We start from the raw sequence: 20,942 nt of genomic DNA, 5'->3' as shown, positions 1-20,942 counted from the left end.
TGTAATAGATATCGCTATAACATCACTTCAGCTTTTGCCTTTCAAAGTGCAGATAATGGGGTTTATTCATGTAAGAAAGGCTCGCTCATTACATGATACTCTGTTCTGGATGCTGAGAGCAACGGGACAGTGAGATCTTGAAAGGACAGTTCAAATGTTTAACACTCTAATGAAGAAACTAAACAAAATGCATAATTGGTTCCATAAGGATACCTTAGATAGAATTAATATATTTTATTTCTTAAACCCAGAGAAACCAAGTGATGAGTTGGTACAAATCTGGCTAGATTAAAAAAATTATTAATACTTCCTGTGTCTCCAGAATTGCATTGCCATAGAAAGTTTCATACTCAATTACAAAACCCATATAACCAATTAGAAATACTCAATTAGAAAACCCATAAAACCCATAAAAATCAACCCAGCTTAATGTAAGTTTTAACAAAATATATTTCTCCACACAAGTTAAATATATTAGGTTTCCTTAAAGCTGAGGAAGTTCTTTGAAGCACTTAAAGTATTTCTTAGAGTCCAAGGAATATCTTTAAAGCATGTTATAAAATGAGTTACCAATTGAAGACAATTTGGTGGATAAAGGGTCCTTTTAACTTTGTAAGTTCAGGGGAAAAAAAACCCATGTAAAATCTATACACATTCTATTTTCTGATATGTGAGAAACAAAGGTTACAGTCAGCAAGAAAGTGAATATAATTTTAATTATCTTAAGTGGAAACTCCTATGGGAGTTTCAGTGCAAATCCACAAAATGGAAATTATTCTGGGAAAATATCCTAACAGAGAACATTACCATATGGAACAATCCCATAAAGGCCATGGGTGATGCCTGGAAAAAATGCCCTGAGCAATCACAAGTCAAGGCCATCTCCAGGGTATGTTTTCAACCTTCCCATTTCTGAAAATTAACAAATTGTATTCTAGAGGAACACCCAAGGAAATGCCTTTAACTAACTCACTAAATTATTGTAGCTCTAAATAAAGAAATCCCTGCAGCCAGAAGGAATGTAAGGAGGGAATTTAGAGGCAGCACGTGGTGATTTTAGGCCCACAATGACTGTGTCAATCAGAGCTGACACCCAAACAATGAACTTCAGAAAACAACACTGAATGAAATCACTACTGGTCTGAAAACAAAGAACTTTGCATAAACATACATCTTATTCATCTTATCTTCTTTAACAGAATGTGTGGCTTTGTAAAAGTCACCCACTTCTATTTTAAACACAGTGCAATGACCCAAAACAATAGAGCAGTTACCTTAAGATGTGACTAATAGAAGTGTTGTTCTTTTTAAAAACTTTTTGTTTTATTGAAGTATAGCTGATTTACAATGTTGTGTTAGATTCTGGTGTATGTCAAAGTGATTTTATATATATATACTTCTTTTTCATATTCTTTTCAGTTTGGTTTATCACAGGATATTGAATATAGTTCCCTGTGCTATTCAGTAGGACCTTGCTGTTTATCCATCCTATATGTAATAGTTTGCATCTGCTAATCCCAAACTCCCAATCCATCCCTCTCTCCCTTGGCAACCACAAGTCTGTTCTATGTCTATGCGTCTGCTTCTATTTCACAGATTATTGTTCTTTACTTTTAAATAAGGTATTTTACTCCAATTCTTTCAAGATAAATGAATAAAAAGCCTCCTTTTTATTTTGGGTCTCTAAAACCCATGTCAACACAAAAACAAACACAAAAACAAATATATGTATTCATCCATCCATTCCTAAATACACTTATTCATACATGCATACTTTTATAAATTCCCCACATCAGGCTACTTGTGAGAATGTTAAAGAAACAGCAACAATCTTGTAGACTAGAATGTGGGTGAGGTGCCTGGTATGTGGTCTCCTAGGAACAGGTATCCACACCTTCCTAGTGGAATCCCCCATTCTCCTAGAGGAGGTTGGAGGTCTCTCATGATACCCCCAGAGCATACAAATATAAGACATCTGCATTCCTGTGGGCCTGGCCTGCTCTCCAGCACCTCTTAAGGTACACCTCCATCATTTTAAATAGGCAGAGATTGCCAGTGGCTAAAAAGATTCATAGAGGCCCAGGGCCATTGAGGAGAAAAGAGGATTTTGTACCACTTCTTCCAGAGTTCTATCAATTATTGCTGTTGTTCTGCCTTCCCTGGCTCTCCCCACATTATAGAGATGTCCTGACCTATTCCATCTTCTCTGTTTCTTTTCCAGACACTAACCCTTCTGTTTGCTCTGACATTTCTTGTCCATGACACATGCCAGCCCACCCCATGTGACATCCCAACCACAACCTCGCTCCTTGATAAGCAAAACAGAACAACAAAACAACAGGCATTTATTTAAGGAAAACCCTGTACCAGGGACCACACTAAGTATTTTTCATATATTATTGCATTTAATCCTTACAACAAATCTATAAAGAAATCCCCACTGAGTCAATGTAGAAAATAAGATTCAAAGATATCAAGTCACGTGCCAAGATCAAACAGTTTGAAAGCAGTAGACCTATCATGAGATCTTCCAGGGGTCCATCCAGAGATGGTACTTGAGCAGCTACAATTATCTATAACCAGCATAAGCAACCATAAAAACATAAAATAGATGGAGCCCAGATCAGCGTTTCTCAAGTGTGAATGCTGTGCACACTATTTTTAAAAGGCAATCATTTTGCAAGGATTGGAGCTAGAAAATTAGTTCAGGTTTTTATCAAGAGCAAACAGAAGGCCTTCAAAGAACGTAGAAATAAGACTGTGCTTTAGGAATTAAGCTAACAAATCATCATGGGGATTTGAGCAAATTCCAATGGGCATCTTGGATGTGGACCAGCTACCTGGATGCAGGACTAGATCCCTGGGGAGGTACTAAAATATTGAACATATTTAAAGAACATGGCAAATCTCAGAGCTGTACAAAAGGAAATCAGACAAATGTTGTCTGTACCCACTGAATCCTTACAAGAGAAAGAAGTCCAGTAAGGCTAAGATAGATTTCTGCTGTGGAGATGGACATATGGCTGTCTGCGGCTAACACGGGAACACACTCCATTCACATAATGCTCTTCCCTCTAAGAAGGTAGCTCCCTACAGAGCTTAATCACAGAGAAGGAACGTGGTACCAGCGCAATGCCAATACCTGTGCCATCTGACAGTGGTCATCTAGTGATAACCACTTTGATCTAGTGATAAAAGCCTCCTGTGAGCTTGATCAGCCAACGGCCACTGACACATTTCTGAGCTGACATCTTGGAATTCACCAAGACGAACACTATTGAATGGGAGTCATCACAGATTGCATCCTTTGTCTTTGAGTGACTAAAACAACTGAACACACCTTTGCTTGTACGTATTTACCTTTTCTCCATCTCTCCCCAATTCTCCTTTATAACCTGGTAGTCCTCGTGCTCCCTAAATTAACCACAAAATAAAATTCTGTTAGTTATGTGTTTTGGTTCACTAGAAATGGTATTTCTAAAATATGTATATACAGATCACATACTTGTATTCCTGGGGATCCTGGAACACCTGGTGATCCTGCCATTCCCTGATATCCCTGAAGAAGAGGAAACAAGAAGCAATTAATATTTCATCATATTTACACAGAGCAGCCCTCCATTTCAGAATTCATTCCTTCTCACATTTCTCACACCTTATGACTTCACTTCGTGACTGTTTAAGAAACCAAAATAACAAAGTGGCAAAATGCTTAGTAACGAATTCACAACCTTCAGTCTTTAGGAAAAAAGGTCTGAAATATCTCTAACTCAATAAAATTATCCAGAAATGCTTTGATTAAAAGGAAGGCTCTGGGAGGGAGATAGAGAGCCAATGTTCACAGTTCCTGGAGAAATGTTCTGCACATTAGAAACATATTCAATGTATTCAAAGGAAAAACATCTAGGATTGGAGGATTAAACAAACGTAATACATTTTTAAACTACCTGATTATGGCCATCCAAGTTAACCTCTGGAATAAACTACACCTGGATGAATATTATTCTTCAAGGTAAGTCTATAACAGCCTTTGGTTTGCCCATTTTAGAAAGTTTACCCCCCGAACATGGCTGTGACATGTCCCCACACCTTCCACGGCTGAGCCATCTGCTGAGGTCACTTTCATCTCCACTTCTTCCTACACATCCCTCCAGAATCTGGAGCTTTGGTAAAACAGCACAACTTTTTCAGACAGAGGCATAATATTCAATCTTCACTCAGCACAGGGCAACTAAACTCCAAAACAAACTTGCAGTCCCTCAACATTTATCTAGGTTTACCAGGGTCAATGTAGGGTTGACTTGGACCACTTGGCACCTGCAAACATTTACTTCTCTTATTCACATCCCATCTTCCTCAGATCTTACTGTTTGGGTACAGTATTCTGTTGTCAAGAGTTATTTACACAAATCTCATTAATGTTTCCAATAGCATCTTCATTCTTGAATCTAAAACCTTCATTTCCATGTGGCTATTCATGGGTGTCTGCATGGATCTTTGTACTCACCCAATCACTTGTCAGTACATTTTTAGCTGTAATTTCAGAAACATCAGAATTCCCTGCTTTTCCAGTCCCATTTTCAAATATTCCTCTTACTATTCTTTGCTAGCTATACTAACAATAATAGCAATACTAATGGTTGTCCCAGAAAGATCAGTCTTAGATTATTGTTTTTCTCCTTTTATATGCACTTGAAGTTCTCCTTTTATAAAATGCTCTCAGCTACTCCCAGAATGAGGATGACTATATAATTTCCATAACCAACCACCAGCCTTTCCCCATTCAGTTGTTCACAGAATTATGTTTTCTCCTGTATTCCTCAAACTCAAATATTTCTCAAGTCCATTGGCCCCATCCTTAAACATTTTACTTCACTGTGAACGAGTCTCATAACCAACCTCTTCATACTCCATACAAAACTACCTGTAATTTTCAAACTCATCATCTGCTCTCTGGGCTGGCACTGTCTCTGTGTCACTGGATTATGCTCCCTTGAGATTAGGGACCAGGTATCATTTATTTCTATATCTCTAGCATTGAACAGAGCATCTGCTACATATTTTGTTAATCAAACGTCGGAAGAATTCACTTCCAAGTCATCCATGCTGCACGCAAGTGTGAAAAAACTCTCTTTCCCCAAGGAATCACATTTGCTTGAGCTGCTTCCGGTGGCAAATTGAAACTGTTAGTAATACTGGCGTGGCTCATGTTCTCAAGATCAGTGAGGAGAAAGAAGAAAGTCAAGCTACACAGTTTGTTCAGCCTGGTATCTCTGCCAGTCTAGTTATCACTGAATCTCCTTCACTCTGGAATCAGATGGGCCTAGAATTGTATTTCAGCTGTCACTGCTAGCAGATGCCTACACAGAACCAGGTTACTTATAAATGCCACCTCCTAGGATGTTCTTTAGATCCTTCAAAACCCATGTGCACCCTCTGGATAGTCTGACATGACTTGAAACATGCTATTGTAACTGGAATAAATAATAGTAACAATGATTTATATAGTATTTATCATGTTCCAGACTACGTATTTCATATATGTTAATTCACTTAATCCTCATAGCCACCCTTTAATGTAGGTTCTACATTATCCCCATTTGCAGATGAGGAAACTGAGAACTTGCCAAAAGTTGCATAACTAGTAAGTTGACAGAGCAGGTGGAAATACCTTCTTATCAGAAAACGCATCATAGCACATCCAATCTTAGGATTCTAGAACAATTCATCGGATTCAAGGGAGTCCATTTGCCAGACTGGTTTTAAGTTGGTTAGAATTCTGAAGACCCAGAGGAAAGGAATGTTCATAAAATTCCTCAAAAGAAAGTTACTATGTATCAAAATGGCTGGTCACCAGCAAAGTTCACATTTAATGAATTATTTTCTTTCACATTTTTTTCAAAAGTTAAGCCAAATGTCATAGCTGCTTTATTACTTTTTTTTTCAGAAAGTTAATCTTTTGTAGAAGATCAAAAGCTCCCATACCGGGCTTCCCTGGTGGCGCAGTGGTTGTGAGTCCGCCTGCTGATGCAGGGGACACGGGTTTGTGCCCCGGTCCGGGAGGATCCAACATGCCGCGGAGCGGCTGGGCCCGCGTGAGCCACGGCCGCTGAGCCTGCGCGCCCGGAGCCTGTGCTCCGCGACGGGAGAGGCCGCGGCAGTGAGAGGCCCGCATACGCAGAAGAAAAAAAAAAGCTGCCATGCCATCTCTCCCCTTCGAAGAAGAAATAAGTGAACGTGTTGCATTTGTTAGAGAGGACACATCATATTTTAATGGATTAAAGCAATGTGGAGCTGCCCCAAACAATGTTCCCAGCTCACCTCTGACTTATAATGTGACCTCAGGCAGACTCATCACATCCCCAAATCCTGTGAGGCAACACAGTGAAGTGGAAAGGCAATGAATTTTGAAATTGGAAAAGACCTGGGGCTGAATTTTTCCTCCTCCCTTGACTTTCTGTGGGACTTCGGCTAAGTCATTTTGCCTGCTTAAGCCTCAGTTTCTCACCATAAACTAGGATAATAATACCCACTTTGCTTCTGAAAAGAAACAAATGGACTCACAGGTGAAAAAGTCTGGCAGGCATAAGGAACTCAGTAAAGGTGAGCTTCTTTCTTGTCTTCAGACTCAGTGACTATCGTGCAAAGCCATGAGAGCACTTCTGCAGAATGTTATTTTGTAGTCTTAATGGCCACCGTTAGAGCATGAAGAATGGCATGGCTGGGCATGACATCATGACAACCTTTCTTCAGAATGCATACAGATCTAATGCTGAACGTGTGAACAAGTTCTCTGTGTATTTTTTTAATGGCCCTGTTTGCTTTGTCTTTAGAAGAACTGCAATACAGGAATAATCAATGCTTCCCACACTATAAGAACCAGCTTGTTGTTGTTTTCTTAACATACAATGAGATGCATTCTTGAAAACTTAGTTGTATCAGGATATTCAATGATTATTTTAGAAGCTAGAGGAAGCGTGATTAGCAACAAAATAAAGAAAAACCAAAACCACATTCAAGCTGGGAGATCCCAGGGCAAATCACCAGAGGAAATTGGATGAAATTCAGAACAACAAATTTTGGACTAAAAATCAGGAAAATAAAGGTTAACAGGGAGGAATATTACAACACAGAACACTTTCCGAGAGGAGCAAAAAATAAAACATTGGTTGACTCATAGCAGGGTACATTAAAACAAGAAAAATGCCCTGAAACGGGAAAAATGATAAGGTTTTTATATAGCTTACTGAGTTTTTCTTTTTCTGAATATACAAATGTCTGTCTTTTCTTGTAGAACTGTAACTTTCACATGATCATTGACCAACTAATCCTGTTCAACATTAATTTTGCCATTTCGCAATTATTAGCAGGCCCAGATACCCACCCTACCCCCAACTGCAAGATTTCTGAGAGTATGTAAGTCTTTTCCATGTTCACACAAAGTCTCTTTGTAAATGAGTCATTTTTAGGAAAAAAATATTCTCGCTGCCAAATTGTAGGGTTGAAGAATACAGAATCAATTTACTTTCTTCCATGATTCAGAGTTCCAATGCTCCAGGAAAGATGTATAGCTTTGAAAAGGAAATTAAGAAAATAAATTCATCAAATGTGCAAGGGTCACAGTCTCTTCTGAGCCCAGTTCTAACCATACCATAAAATATTCTGCCAATCTAAATGTACAGATTTGTTTCAGTAGTAAGGATAGAGTCATTGGTTTCCTTTAAATATTCTAAACTTAAAAAAGAGAATAAAATCTAGAGAAATCTCTTTGGATGTCACTCTCCTTTTTAAAATATAAGAAGGTGATTTAAATTTTATACTATTACATAATTTTCTTCAATGTTTCCCAGAGTTCCAACAGAGTCTCTTATGTACCCAGCCAGGGTAATTAGGTAACCAAAATTAAGTGTATACTTTTAATGTGCACTCTGGATTCCTCTAGGCACTGGCAGAGTTTATAACTCTACACAACTAAATTCTAAGAATATTCATAAATCTGTCTTTCCAGGTATATCTACTACAGAAACTAGTTTGTTTGTCACCTAACCCAACTATGAGTCAAGGAGTTTATAGGCTTTAACTGATTGCTCAAATTATTTGAGTACTAGATCACATGAATATCTGTAAAATTTCACCTGCGCTGAGATCTAAGAAAGAACTGTGATGCCATAAGGGTCAAAGGGTAGCAGTCAGGGGAAGCTTCCGGAAGACACAGGCTCAAAGGAACAGTCAAGGAAGCACAGTGCAGCAGAAGGAGCCTTTCAACGTGTCCTACGGTGTGACGGGATGAGACACATCCACGGAGAAGAAAGAAGAGAGAGAGCATGAGGAAGCAGCCTGCAAAACAGGACCAAAATGGGAGGATGGAGGCTATGCGCACAGCATTGTGGGTCTGATGAAGGACTTTGATCTCTATCCAAGCCACTCAATCAGGGGCTCACACAATCAGACTTGAGCTTTGCACACGAAAGGAAAACACTGCCTGCCTTTGACAAATAATCTCTGCAGATACAGTTCTGTTCTCAGATTCACATATGCAATTAAACTTAGCTAAACTGCCTCATTCCCTGAGTGAGGCTACACTTAAAGTTATACTAAGCTTATTTCAAAAGGAGAATGCACAGCTTTTTAAGTTAACTGATACCTTCTTAGTAATTCTTATTTCCCACCCTAAATCTCTATAGTTATGCTTTATGTTCAAAGGATGATGACCAATAGCTAAACCTCATTCCCTCTCTTGCTGTCCTATCTTTTTTCATAGTACTTCCCACCATCTGATATTATTTACGTATTTATTATTTTATAATTATGAATTTATTACCTCTCTCTCCCCAGTGGAATGTGATACTCAAAACAGCAGGATTTTTTTTCTGTTTTCTTCACTGCTATATTCCCTTGGTCTAGAAGAACACCCAACAAATATCTAGTATGTGAATGGATGCATGAAAGAATAAATAAATAAGCAAATATATAAATATTGAGTCCAACCAGTCACCAGTACCTAGAGCTCTAAAAATAATAGTAGAAACAGCCCTGCATTCATAAAGATTACAATCAAAAGAAGACACAATGTCAGCATGAACTGACCTTTAAAAAATCACAAGTGTTAGATGTGCCACCAAACAATTCCTTGAATAATTTAATTAAATATACAGATAGCATTCATATACATGTAATTATTATGCACATATTATTATTATTGTATATACTACCTATATAATAGGTATATACTATTGTACATACTACCTATACTACCTATTTAAGAGACGCACGACATAAACATGGAAAGATCCATATATGAGATTTACATAAGGGGTGTGTTGAAGAAAAATGAAGTAGCTAATCCACTAAGCTTTGTCTAGGAAAACTTTATAGAAGAGATGAGTTTTAAATAACCTTTTATTAGAGAAAAGGAAGATAAACTGCCCAAGCAGTGGATACTTCATTTGACACAAATGGTCCACATTTTTTTTTTTTTTTTTGCGGTACGTGGGCCTCTCACTGTTGTGGCCTCTCCTGTTGCGGAGCACAGGCTCCGGACGCGCAGGCTCAGCGGCCATGGCTCACGGGCCCAGCTGCTCCGCGGCACGTGGGATCTTCCCGGACCGGGGCACGGACCCGTGTCCCCTGCATCGGCAGGCGGACTCTCAACCACTGCGCCACCAGGGAAGCCCAATGGTCCACATTTTAATCTATCAGTGAGACGTTCATAGGTGTGTGTGTTTTTGGGGGGGTTGTTTAATGGCAGCGGGAGACAGGGAGACCATAAGCATTTTTGGTAAGGAACCAAGACTGAAGGGAAGTGAGTTCAGGTGGAAACTGTTCTCTCTAGAAGGATGTTTCATATACTTCATAATGAGGCCTCTTCCTGTTATTCTTTTTTTTCCAAGCTACATCATAGCCATTTCTTTGGCCTGTATCCTAATGTATCTCATTTTCCAGGTCCTTCATCTTCATGGCACTTGGACCCCAAACCCCCACAGCTCTTAAAAGACTGAGCCCACAGTTGGTACCATATTCAGTTCAGAGTCGGGAAAGAGGAAAGCATAAAGATCTTGTGTGCTGGGTCCTATTGTTCTATTACCAATTATCCACCCCCCTGTCACACTTACTCTACAAGCCTAGTTCTCTTCCCTTTCCCCCTCCTCTCTACCACCATTCTGGAGGATTTTAGAATGTGAGAAGAGCATCTTTGCTGGGATAATACCTGAAGCTCAATAACCGGCCCGCCCCACCCCCCGCCAGCTTTCTTCTGCATTTACTCTCTTCTTCAGAATGAATTCCAGATCCTATGTACTCCTAAAGTGTAGTACCCCCAACAAAATCCAACACTCCCAAAGCAGGATTGTAGTCTTCCATAATCCATACATCACATATTACTAACAAGACCAAAAATTGCATCAGCCTTTGAGGCCACACATTACATATGTTAATTCCTCTTTCGACAAGGTCAAATTTAAATACCGCCTCACAGGCAAATATTCTGGTTGAATTTCAGTTTGTTAGAATGGCCATCCTCCAAGTTGACCAGAGCTTTTTGGATCGTCATGTCACCCCAAATGCCAAAATAAATTCCCAAAATGAAGTCAAGAATCAAAAATTCTTGAAAATCATATTAAATCAATGAACATAGAGTATTGAATGCTCAAAAAAAGAACACTGGAAGAAACAGCAAGAGAAAATATTTAATTGTGGGGGAATTTTACTTTTCTAAAAATTAAAACCCAATTTGTAAACCAAATAAAGAGAAGAACTATTGACAACATCTATAGCAAAGGATTCATTATCTTAATGTATAAGAAGTGTATTAATTGAGATGCAAAATACAAGAAAGGACAGTTCACAAAGAGAACACCCTCTGAATGCCAGACTTCTATCCTCAATCACCCACTTACAATTTCTACTTGAACGTCTAACATAAAAATCTGATCTATCCGAAGGCAAACTCCTGACTCCCCTTCCCCGATCTTCTCTACCACATCTCATTGGAGTCACCCTTGACTGCTCTCTTGCAAACTCACATCTGATACATCAGTAAATCCTGGGGGCTCTAACTTCAAAATATCCCTAGAGTGTAGGCAATTCCCTTCCCCTCGCTCCTACCATCCTGACGCCAGTCGCCCTCATCTCATTCCTGGATTATTTCAAGAGCCTTCTGTCCTCATCTCCCTGTTTTTGCCCTCATCGCCCTAACATCTATTTTCAACTCAGAAGTCAGAGTCATTTCTTTTACAAATAAGTTATGTCACATTACAGCTTTATTCAAGACCCTCCCATGGCTCCTGAGTTCACTCCAATTGAAACTAAAGTCAACTGGTCACAAGGGCCTGAGGGCTCCAGGAGGCCCCTCCTTCCTCCCACCTACCTTACACCTTCATCTAGAGTATGTGCCCCACCCCTCTATGTGTGGTTTGAGAAGGCCCTGTAATTCTGAAATTCCCCACCTGTGCTGACTACCACTTCTACAAGGTTTAACCCCCCAGAGAAAGCGGGCCCCTTCTGGCATCTCTGGACCATCCAGGGGCACACTGATGGGTGTGGGGATGGAGAGGGGCACTGCATCACTGAGGTTGACCTGTTGACCAGTGCACTCTTGTCTATTGGAAGTAGGGCATGGTCAGGCTTCCTGAGTCAGTTCTTAAGGTCAATATGAAAAATCATCTCCAAAATGCTGAAGCTTGGTCTAGCCCACCTTTCTCTCTTAGCAAATATGACTTTACTGAAATCTTAGAAAATCAGCAATGGAGAGAACATTCTTATTTTCCAGATGAAAAGACTGAGGCCCATAAAAGCAAACCAACTTTCAAAAGCAAAGAAGAAGGCAAAACAGCCCCAGATCTCTCCAACAACGAGCTGGGGCTTTAGGTTCAGGGAAGTACTTTCCTTCATGAAGAATAATTAATGACAACAGAAAAGAGATGGAAATGAGCACCATAAAAATACAAATTTCTACAAAGTCATAAAATAGTCCTATTACGTTTCCATAAATGGCCTTCTTTAAAAAAAAAAAAAATCAATGTCATAGCAGTGCAGTGCCTTTCATAGCTGTACTACTCTGAAGTACCTAACAGGATATATAAATATTTCCTCTGCCTCTTTTTTGATAATGATAAAATAGTAATATACTCAGATACTGTGCTGAGAGAAGCTATTTAACTGATAGAGAAATTAGAAAGCAGTGGAAGGATTTGAAAATAGTTCTTTAATTTTGGTTGAAGGCATTTTCCTTATGAAAATTAGTATTTCTCCAGAGTGGAATAATTTCCTATTTAAAGCTTCAGTTGACTTGGCCTGGTTATGTGAAAAAGATTCAAATTACTGATTGAGGGGGGTTGCACAGAGCCAAATCCAAACAAAGCAGAATTCCCTTAGAATTGTTCCATCCAAGTTTCCTTGGCCAGATGGCTTCAATCACCAGCCACAGGCCCCACCCACACTGCCCCACTCCCACTGCGCTGGCCCTGGACACACACTAATGACCCTCAGCTGTTCTGGCTCCCAGGCTCACTTTCTCTTCCTGCTCTTCCTGCCTGGTCACCTAACCTCTTATCTCCTGCAAAGGGAAAAAGACAAGGGAAAAGGCAGATATTTAAGAAAAAAGTCATCCCTTTAGGTAAACAGGATTGGGGTAGTGTATCAGTTTCCCACTGCTGATGTAACAAATTACCCCAAACAGAGTGGCTTAACACAGCACATACTTATGTTTCCGGAGGTCACAAGTTCATAATGGGTCTTAGGGAGCTAAATTCTTGGTGTCACTGGGAGGTTGAATTCCGTCCAGAGGCTCCAGGGGAGAATCTGTCCCTTCCCTTTCCCAGCTTCTAGAAGCTGCCTGCATTCCTTGGCTCACAGCTGCTTCCCTCTGATCTCTGCTTCCGTCACCCACCACATCTCCTTCTCTGACTGATACTCCTGCCTCCCTCTTATAAGAGCCCTTGTGATGACACTGGGCCACTCAGATTAACCAAGAAAATGTCTTCATCTCAAAGTCCCTTTTGCCATGTAAGGTACCATACATATTCACAGGGTTTGGAGTTAGGATGTGGACATTATTCTGTCTACTACAGTAGGTTTCTTCTTTCTCTAACATCAGATATTACCTAATAGCATCTAACATCTAATGTCAGATACTACAGAGCTATATCTATACATACACACACAAAAAAACACAAATACACATGTACTGAATGAGATGAGACAATAAGCCTACTATAGCTTAAATGAGAGTCACAGAGTATAATATCCATGATCATTGTATCAAGCTAATTATAACTAATTTCCAGTACTTCATTCATGGCAAAAAGGGCAAACTAGAGCTGATAGCCTGTGGAAGGCACTAACCTCTCAATATTGCCTAGGACTTTGCACCACTAGAAAGACAAAAGCCTAAATAATTTGGCAGTGCTGTCAGGGGAGCTCCGTGTCATCACAAGAGGCCAGCAGGTGACAAGTCGACATGCGAGGTGTCTCTGCTTTGGAGTTGAGACAGCACTGCAGCTGCCAGCAACAGAGAGAGCATGTCCCATGGAAGGGGTCTCCAGGCAGAGGGCTCATCTTCATAAAACCCATCCCCCTCAGTGTGATCAGGGCAGAACTCCCCCAGGCCCTCGGGCAGTATCTTCAGCGGGATGAAGGGGTTGCAGTGAGGGAATTCACCAAGGTCACATGACACCTGCAGTTATCGCAAGAAAGGTGTGGGTTATAAGAGAAACGACAAGGCAAGTGTTGGCACATAATGGGAGTTGAGGATAAAGGCAAAAGGGGGAGATGCTAGGTTTGGAATCTATTCATTTCATTCAACACAAATAGAATCAGTCTGATGATAAACTTCTTATCCTTGCACGTAGCAATTTCTGTACTTTTTGGCTTGGCCCTCTAACCCCCATTTGAAGCTTTAACTGCCTAGACTCTTATCCAGGCCACACTCTTCCTCTTGTGACTGGAACCAATGCCCTCTTACCTACCCAAGGATTTTCTTCCTGTAAATATCCCTTATCTCCCAAATCACCGAATTTTCCCCTTCTGCCTCATTTTCATCATCATAAAAATATGTTCTAACATCTCCTATTGTTTCAAAAACTGCTTTATCCCACATCCTGCCCATGCTACTGCTCCAGTTCTCTGTTCCCCATTACACCCCTCAGAAGTATCTATGTTACCATTTTATCTCCCACTGTCTCTCTTGAACCCATTGTTTAATCCTGCTTTTCCCTGAAACCCCATTTATCAAGGTCCCTAATGACCTCTATCAAGCAAATCCAATGGTCTAGGCACAGAGCTCATTTTTATCAACCTCATAGCAGCAGTGACACAATGAATGTCTCCCTTCTACAAATGCGTTCTGCACTTGGCTTCTGGGATTCCACACCCTCCCTGTGGTCCTCCTACTTCCCTGACTATCCTTTCCCAATTTCCTCAACTGGATCCTCCTCCTATTTTTCTCTGTAACAGAGCCCTAAGCTCAACTCCATGCCCCCTTCTCTTCTCCCATTATCTGTACTTACTCCCTGAATGATCTCATCGGCTCTGGCAGGCTTAGATACATCCACATGCTACAGAGTCCTAACTGTGTGTTTTCATTCTCCAACACATTCCTGACTCAAGATTCCTGTTTCTAATATCCTAGGAGACACCTTCAGCAGGTCCACAAATGCATTCTCGATGTCTCCCCCAAAAACTTACATCTCTGCCAGTGTCACCCAGCTCGGGAAATGGCACCACAATTCACCCGGCTGCCCAAGCTAAGATCCTCTGAGGCTTCCTTGGCACTTTCTCTCATGCCCTCACATCTAACTTGACAGGGATTCTTCTCAGCTTCACATTAAAAAATACTCCAGACTCTGACCACTTCTCCTCTCTTCCAGCACATCGCCCTAATCCAGGCCACCCTTACTTCTCACTCAGAATGTTGAAATAACCTCCTCCATGGCCTCTGCCCCCACTCTTGCCCCATGTGAATGAAAAATGCCACCTGCCATGTCAGTAAACAAAGGATATTGCAGCCATCAAGCCGTCACATTACAGCCACCCAGACTGTAATCCCTGAAGCAACTCAGGATGGAGACAGGATGTCCACCATCAAGCCCTCAGCCACTGCAGCCGCCCCCAATGATGTACCCTGAGGGGACTCAGGATGAGAAAACACAGGACACTGGCCCCAGACAGCTGAGGTGCATATCAAAGGAATGATTTCAATGAGCCTGGACTCTTGCATCTTCCCATGCATAGAAAAGCACTAAATCCCTTAACTTGAGATGTCTGGTCTTCTTAATGAACGGTAATCTTTTGATGTTTGGACTCCCTGACCTTTGTTGCAAAAACCCCTCTATATCCTGGCCCCTCCCTCACCTCTTCTGAGCAGTCCCTTAGAGCTCTCTGAGAGGCTGCCTTCCAGGCTTGAAGTCCTCAGAAAGTCCGCCGAATAAAACATATTTCTCAACTTTTAGGTTGTGCATTTTTTCAGTTGACACATATAATCTGCTGTCCACAGAATATTCATATTTATCTTTCTAAATAGTAAGTCAGACCACGTCACTTCCTTTCTGCAGGCCCCCGCATGGATCCATCACACTTGGAGTGAATCCCACTGAGTCGGCTCAACAGCACCACCCCCATCTCCTGGCAGCGCTTCAGCTCCAAGCTGGCCACCACTTTGTCACCTCTTCAGACTCCTTTCTTTGACATCTCTCTCAGAGAGGCTCACCTGTATATTTAACCCCTTTTCCATGCAACACGGGTGTGAAAGGTGCCAGCACACTGCCACTTTGAAAGTTGGCTGCATTTTTTGTATTAAATTTGTCAGCAAACCTCTCTCAGGGACTGAACAAGCTCCCTTCTATCCTGATGGTTGGGGTGTTGGTGGTTTAACATGAGGCCTGTGGTTCTTTCGTGCCTTGAAAATTATTGACGCACAGTATAAACCTTCCCATGCTTCATGGAAAGAGTTAACATCTTGTGATAAAGTCTCCCAGGAGATACTTTTTTTTGGCGACAATTATTTAACATTCAAAAGCTATTACCTCATGTTTATTTACTGTGATAAACATGCTGACTTACCTGTAAAAATTTGCCTAAGTTGCTTTAAAGTGGTTTGGCTTTATGTTTCCTTAATTCATAAATATCCCTAAAATTCTCTTGAAACTTAGAGGATATTTGTTTAAGTCAGATTATAAGTATACTCCAGTGCATATATTCTGAGGAAAATAACATCACCTTTAGAAAGATCTTTAACTTGAAAACTTTGAGGCACGAAGGGGGAAAAATAAAAGGATTTCTGAGCCCATATATTCATTGATATTGAGAACTCACTGGGCAATTTTTTAATGTAGCAAAGATGTATGCAGTTGTGAAGATACCTAAAAGGAGACTAGAACACTCCTATTGACCAAGCTAGCCTTAATGTGGCCCTCAGCTTGACTAAACTTTAGCGGCCTTCCTCCCAAGTCTACACCCCTGATTTCCCTTTTCCTACAGCATTTACTTTAGAAAACTGAAAATCAACAGTAAATTCTTTATCTGCCCCTTTGAGATGTAAATCTTTTTAAAAGCTTCTTGCCAGTTTTACAACCCAGGTCTTTCGCCAGGACCTGAGAGCCATCCCGTTGAAATGGAACCATTAAGGAAACAGCACCCCAACACCCATTAAGGAAACAGAGGAGATGGCCCTAACTTGGACAGGTGCCAAGTAGCAAACACAGATGGTCTAACCTTGAGGAAGACGTTTGCCATGCTCAGGAATAACTCCATTTGCTCATCCCATTGATCAATCTCCCCTCAAAGTCCTCCAGTACTTTTCTCCCAGCTCAGGAGCCCTCCCTCCCCCTGTTTCAGCTGTGTGGAGTTGAGCCTCTCTCCTCTATTACAATAGTCTTGAGTAAAGTCTTCCCTGCCTGTTGAATTTCGCCCAGTGCAATGTTACATTGACCCTATAATCCCAGTACTGGAGATGACTAAGCTTTCAGTACTCACAGGCTTACCATCTTGACCAGGTTGTCCAGGGTATCCAGGGTTCCCAGGCTGTCCAGGGTCACCCTAGAGAGGAAAAAAAGTTCTCAGTCCAAAACAACCAACCACACTGATTCAGCCAGAGCCCATCAAGGTTCAAAGCCAATTCCATTATTTGCAGCTTTTTGTATATTGAAAAACAAACAAACAAAAAATAAACAAAGATGGAAATCCCAAAATAGGGTTAGAAAAATGATATCACATCTACCTTAAAAATTAAAGGCTTTTTATTATGTAAAACTTTCAGGGATTTAATTCTGTGAGCACAACAGGTATAACAAGGAAAGTAGTTTTCACTGATGTAAAACATCAGTATTTATAGCAAGAGATATTTTTAGAACTCTGAACAAACTGTGCAATGTCAGAACAACTATGGTTTCAATGACAGTAGTATTTCATTCAGAAATCTATAGATTTAATTCTTTTCTAGATGTTATACTACAGATGTCCATGACCTATGATATAATAATTCAATTGATAATTATTTTTTAATATGATATTGCTTACAGGTGGAATCTAAAATATGACACCAATGAACTTATCTATGAAACAGGAACAGACTCACAGATATAGACAGAGGACAGACTTGTGGTTGCCAAGGGGAAGGGGGGTGGGGGAGGGATGGATTGGGAGTTTGGAATTAGCAGGAGCAAACTATTAGATATAGAATGGATAAACGACAAGGTCCTACTGTATAGCACAGGGAACTGTATTCAATATCCTGTGATAAACCATAATGGAAAAGACTATGAATAAGAATGTGTATATATATGTGTGTGTGTATATATATATATATATATATATATATATATATGTTTCACAGTTTGCTGTACAGCAGTAATTAACACAAAATTATAAATCAGCTATACTTCAATAAAAAACAAGAATAGTTTCCACCTTAAAAAAAAGTATTTTTTAAAAAAACAGCCCATAGGCTATGTGATCTTCCATGTGGGACTCAAGTTTACAGCTGCACAACAGTTATTTCTTTCAGTCCAGTCAGTGTGTCTCTGCCTATATTTATAATCTCATTTTAACATAATGATAAACTTCTAGATTTGAATATTTTCATGAAAGTGAGGCCCAAGCCAAAGAACTCTGCACAACCCCCAGAGTCCCTGAGTACATTTCACACCTAAAAAAGGACCTTTGTCCTCACAAACCAGAGACCTTCAAGGAACATTATTCCATACAGCCTGGCAACAAGCCCAGGCCTTACAGTCAGTAGTGACCAGTCAGATGGTCACCACCCATGAAAAAAGGCAATGAAAGCAACATTTTTTGTGAAGTGAGGGTGTTTTATAATTTAATTCTAAGAAATACTTCAAAAAATAATATGAGGGAATTCCCTGGTGGTCCAGTGGTTAGGATTCTGTGCTTTCACTGCCGAGGGTACAGGTTTGATCCCTGGTTGGGGAACTAAGATCCCACAAGCTACAGGGTGTAGCCAAAATAATAATAATAATAGTAGTAGTAATAATAATAATAATTTCATATCCATGTATTATGGAGTCCATGAGGTATCTCCCCTAAAAACATCACGTCTCGGCCATCAGTATTGGTAAACTACTACAGACAGACAACTGATTTCAATTCAACAGTGCTTCATATCTACATCAAGAAATCATTCACACATACCACAGTGATTATACATTAACTAAACACCAGTGCTAAGGGTACTTGCACAGAGCCAAATATGCTGATCTGAAATTCTACTTCAGGCTACTGGCGAGGGAGGTTTGTTCCTGAAACATAACAGGAAAAATGGAAAGAACTGTGTGAACTCTATCAAGGAACCAATGAAGAAAGGATGGGTTTTTCACCTACGATTGCCCAAGAGGTTTAGTTTGTGGAAAGGCTGAGAAGAAGGGAAATGCCATTTTTAAAAGAGATCGAAAAAGAATAGCTGTAAATCCAGGGAGAAAAATAACACAGGAACATGTAATTTCTTGCTGAAGAGGTACAATTTGTAATTCTAATCCAAAGACACCCAGTGTCAGCTGGACATTAAGGGAGCAGCATTCCTGTTCTCTAGGGTGTTAGATTTTTTTTTTTTTTTTCTTTGCGGTACGCGGGCCTTGCACTGTTTGTGGCCTCTCCCGTTGCGGAGCACAGGCTCTGGACGCGCAGGCTCAGCGGCCATGGCTCACGGGCCCAGCAGCTCCGCGGCATGCGGGATCTTCCCGGACCGGGGCACAAACCCGTGTCCCCTGCATCGGCAGGCGGACTCTCAACCACTGCGCCACCAGGGAAGCCCCTAGGGTGTTAGATTTTTTTTCTTCTTATTTTGAGAGGTTCCACACTAATCTCTGGCCTCCCTGCCATCTTTATTTAACCATGTTCAGATTGGCCTCACTGCCTTTCAACAGATTCGATCTTTTTTTTAACTCCTGGGAAGACTCTTCCTTTTCCATTTGAGTTAATATAACAAAATTTCCAATCACTGCACCTTCCTTGTTACTGCATTTTCTCCTGATGTCTTTTTCTACTGAAATGCTACAGCAGCTCCCCTATCACTGATCATTTATTCATAACAAGAGTTTTCTCAAAATTTTCCCTTGATGGGTCTTCATTTATCATTTGGATTGAGACTCCTTGCAAACATGGTCAATATTTTCTCCTTTTTTGAGCAATGCTGGGTACCAAGTAGAAGTTCAATAACTATTCGCTGACTATTTCCAATCAGATCCAATCTCCTGTTAATGACCTCTTTACTTGCAGAATATTAATTATCAGCAAAATCTAGGACATCAAAAGGATCTGAGAGGCTTTAACTTCTACGATGATGAGGCTGAAATAAAACTTTGGCATGAGAAGAAACAGGATTTGTGTTTTTATGCTGCATAAAGTACAAAATATACTTAACAATAATATCTTAAATGAATCAAAACTAAGTTTCCAAGGGAAAAAAAATCACCCACAAGATAAATCCAGTGTGACTTCTTAAGGCACAGGTCAACAGCCCCAAGATGGAAAATAATCTCTTCTGCATGTTCTATTATTTCTAGTAGGTTTTACTGGTTATTTTGACTATTGTCCTACTGGTTTATTTGCAAAAACTCGGGTAGGTTTGCTGTTGTTGGAAGAATAAAGTAAAACCCTAACTGATTTTCGAAGAGAAGCCCAATTAGAATAAAAATTCAATTTTATTACTGTAATGAAACCAACCTTTACTGACTGTTTATTATAAGCTAAGCACTGCTCTAAGAGATTTACATGTATTAAATTACTTAATCCTCACAATAACCCCACGAAGAGGTAATTTTACTGCTCCCATTTTACATATAAGAAAACTGAGACCCAGGAAGGTTAGGTAACTTGCCCAAGGTCACAAAGCAGCAGTAGAGATGGGAACTCAGTCAATTCAGCTCCAGACTCTATGCTCCTAAACACTGCTCTCTCTGCCCACATCAAAATGCATACACTGATCAGAACCCAACCCAGGGAGAGCTAGCAAATTTAACATGGACAAAATTTTCCAAATACATCAAATTAGACATATGACCTATAATTATATAACTGTGACTAAATTCTCAACCTGCTTTCTTCTAATTTAGCTGAAACATTTGCAATTTAAAAAAATAAGTATTCAGCTGAAAAGCAATTCTTACTTATGATGAATTGATTTTGTGCCACAGGATTTCTGAGTTGCTGACAGGAATGGAAACATCATGGACTAAGTTAAAACATCCCTGCACATGGCCTTGCAAGTGTGCAAATACGAATAATTAAAGTGAGAAACAGTAATGCTTGCAAAAGTAAGCTAATATTTTAAGTTGCTCACCTAAAACAAATATCTCTTAGGTCCAAATCCCATGTTTTCAAGCTCTCTTCTCAAAACGCTTGTGCCTTCAGACTAACTACTGGCCTCCACAAAAGTATCTCACCTAACACCTATTCCTTTCTCCAAAACCAACCTCTCCCCTCCCTCAAAACTC

General features: G+C 40.2%; 1 protein-coding gene across 1 annotated transcript in view; it reads right to left on the bottom strand.

Annotated features, from left to right (window-relative positions):
• Positions 1–20,942, bottom strand: part of COL21A1 (collagen type XXI alpha 1 chain) — a 129,885-nt gene that overhangs the window by 77,041 nt on the left and 31,902 nt on the right. The window contains exons 9-11 of the mRNA XM_007471192.1: positions 16,969–17,031; positions 3,506–3,559; positions 3,361–3,414 (exon numbers count right to left, since the gene is read on the bottom strand). Coding sequence (XP_007471254.1) covers positions 3,361–3,414; positions 3,506–3,559; positions 16,969–17,031 — 171 coding nt within the window. The remainder of the gene's footprint in view (positions 1–3,360; positions 3,415–3,505; positions 3,560–16,968; positions 17,032–20,942) is intronic.

This window comes from Lipotes vexillifer, unplaced genomic scaffold (genome assembly GCF_000442215.2).
Source record: "Lipotes vexillifer unplaced genomic scaffold, Lipotes_vexillifer_v1.1 scaffold302, whole genome shotgun sequence".
NCBI lineage: Eukaryota > Metazoa > Chordata > Mammalia > Artiodactyla > Lipotidae > Lipotes > Lipotes vexillifer.
The sequence above is the reverse complement of the archived record's forward strand: the minus strand, read 5'-3'. Positions and strand labels throughout refer to the sequence as shown.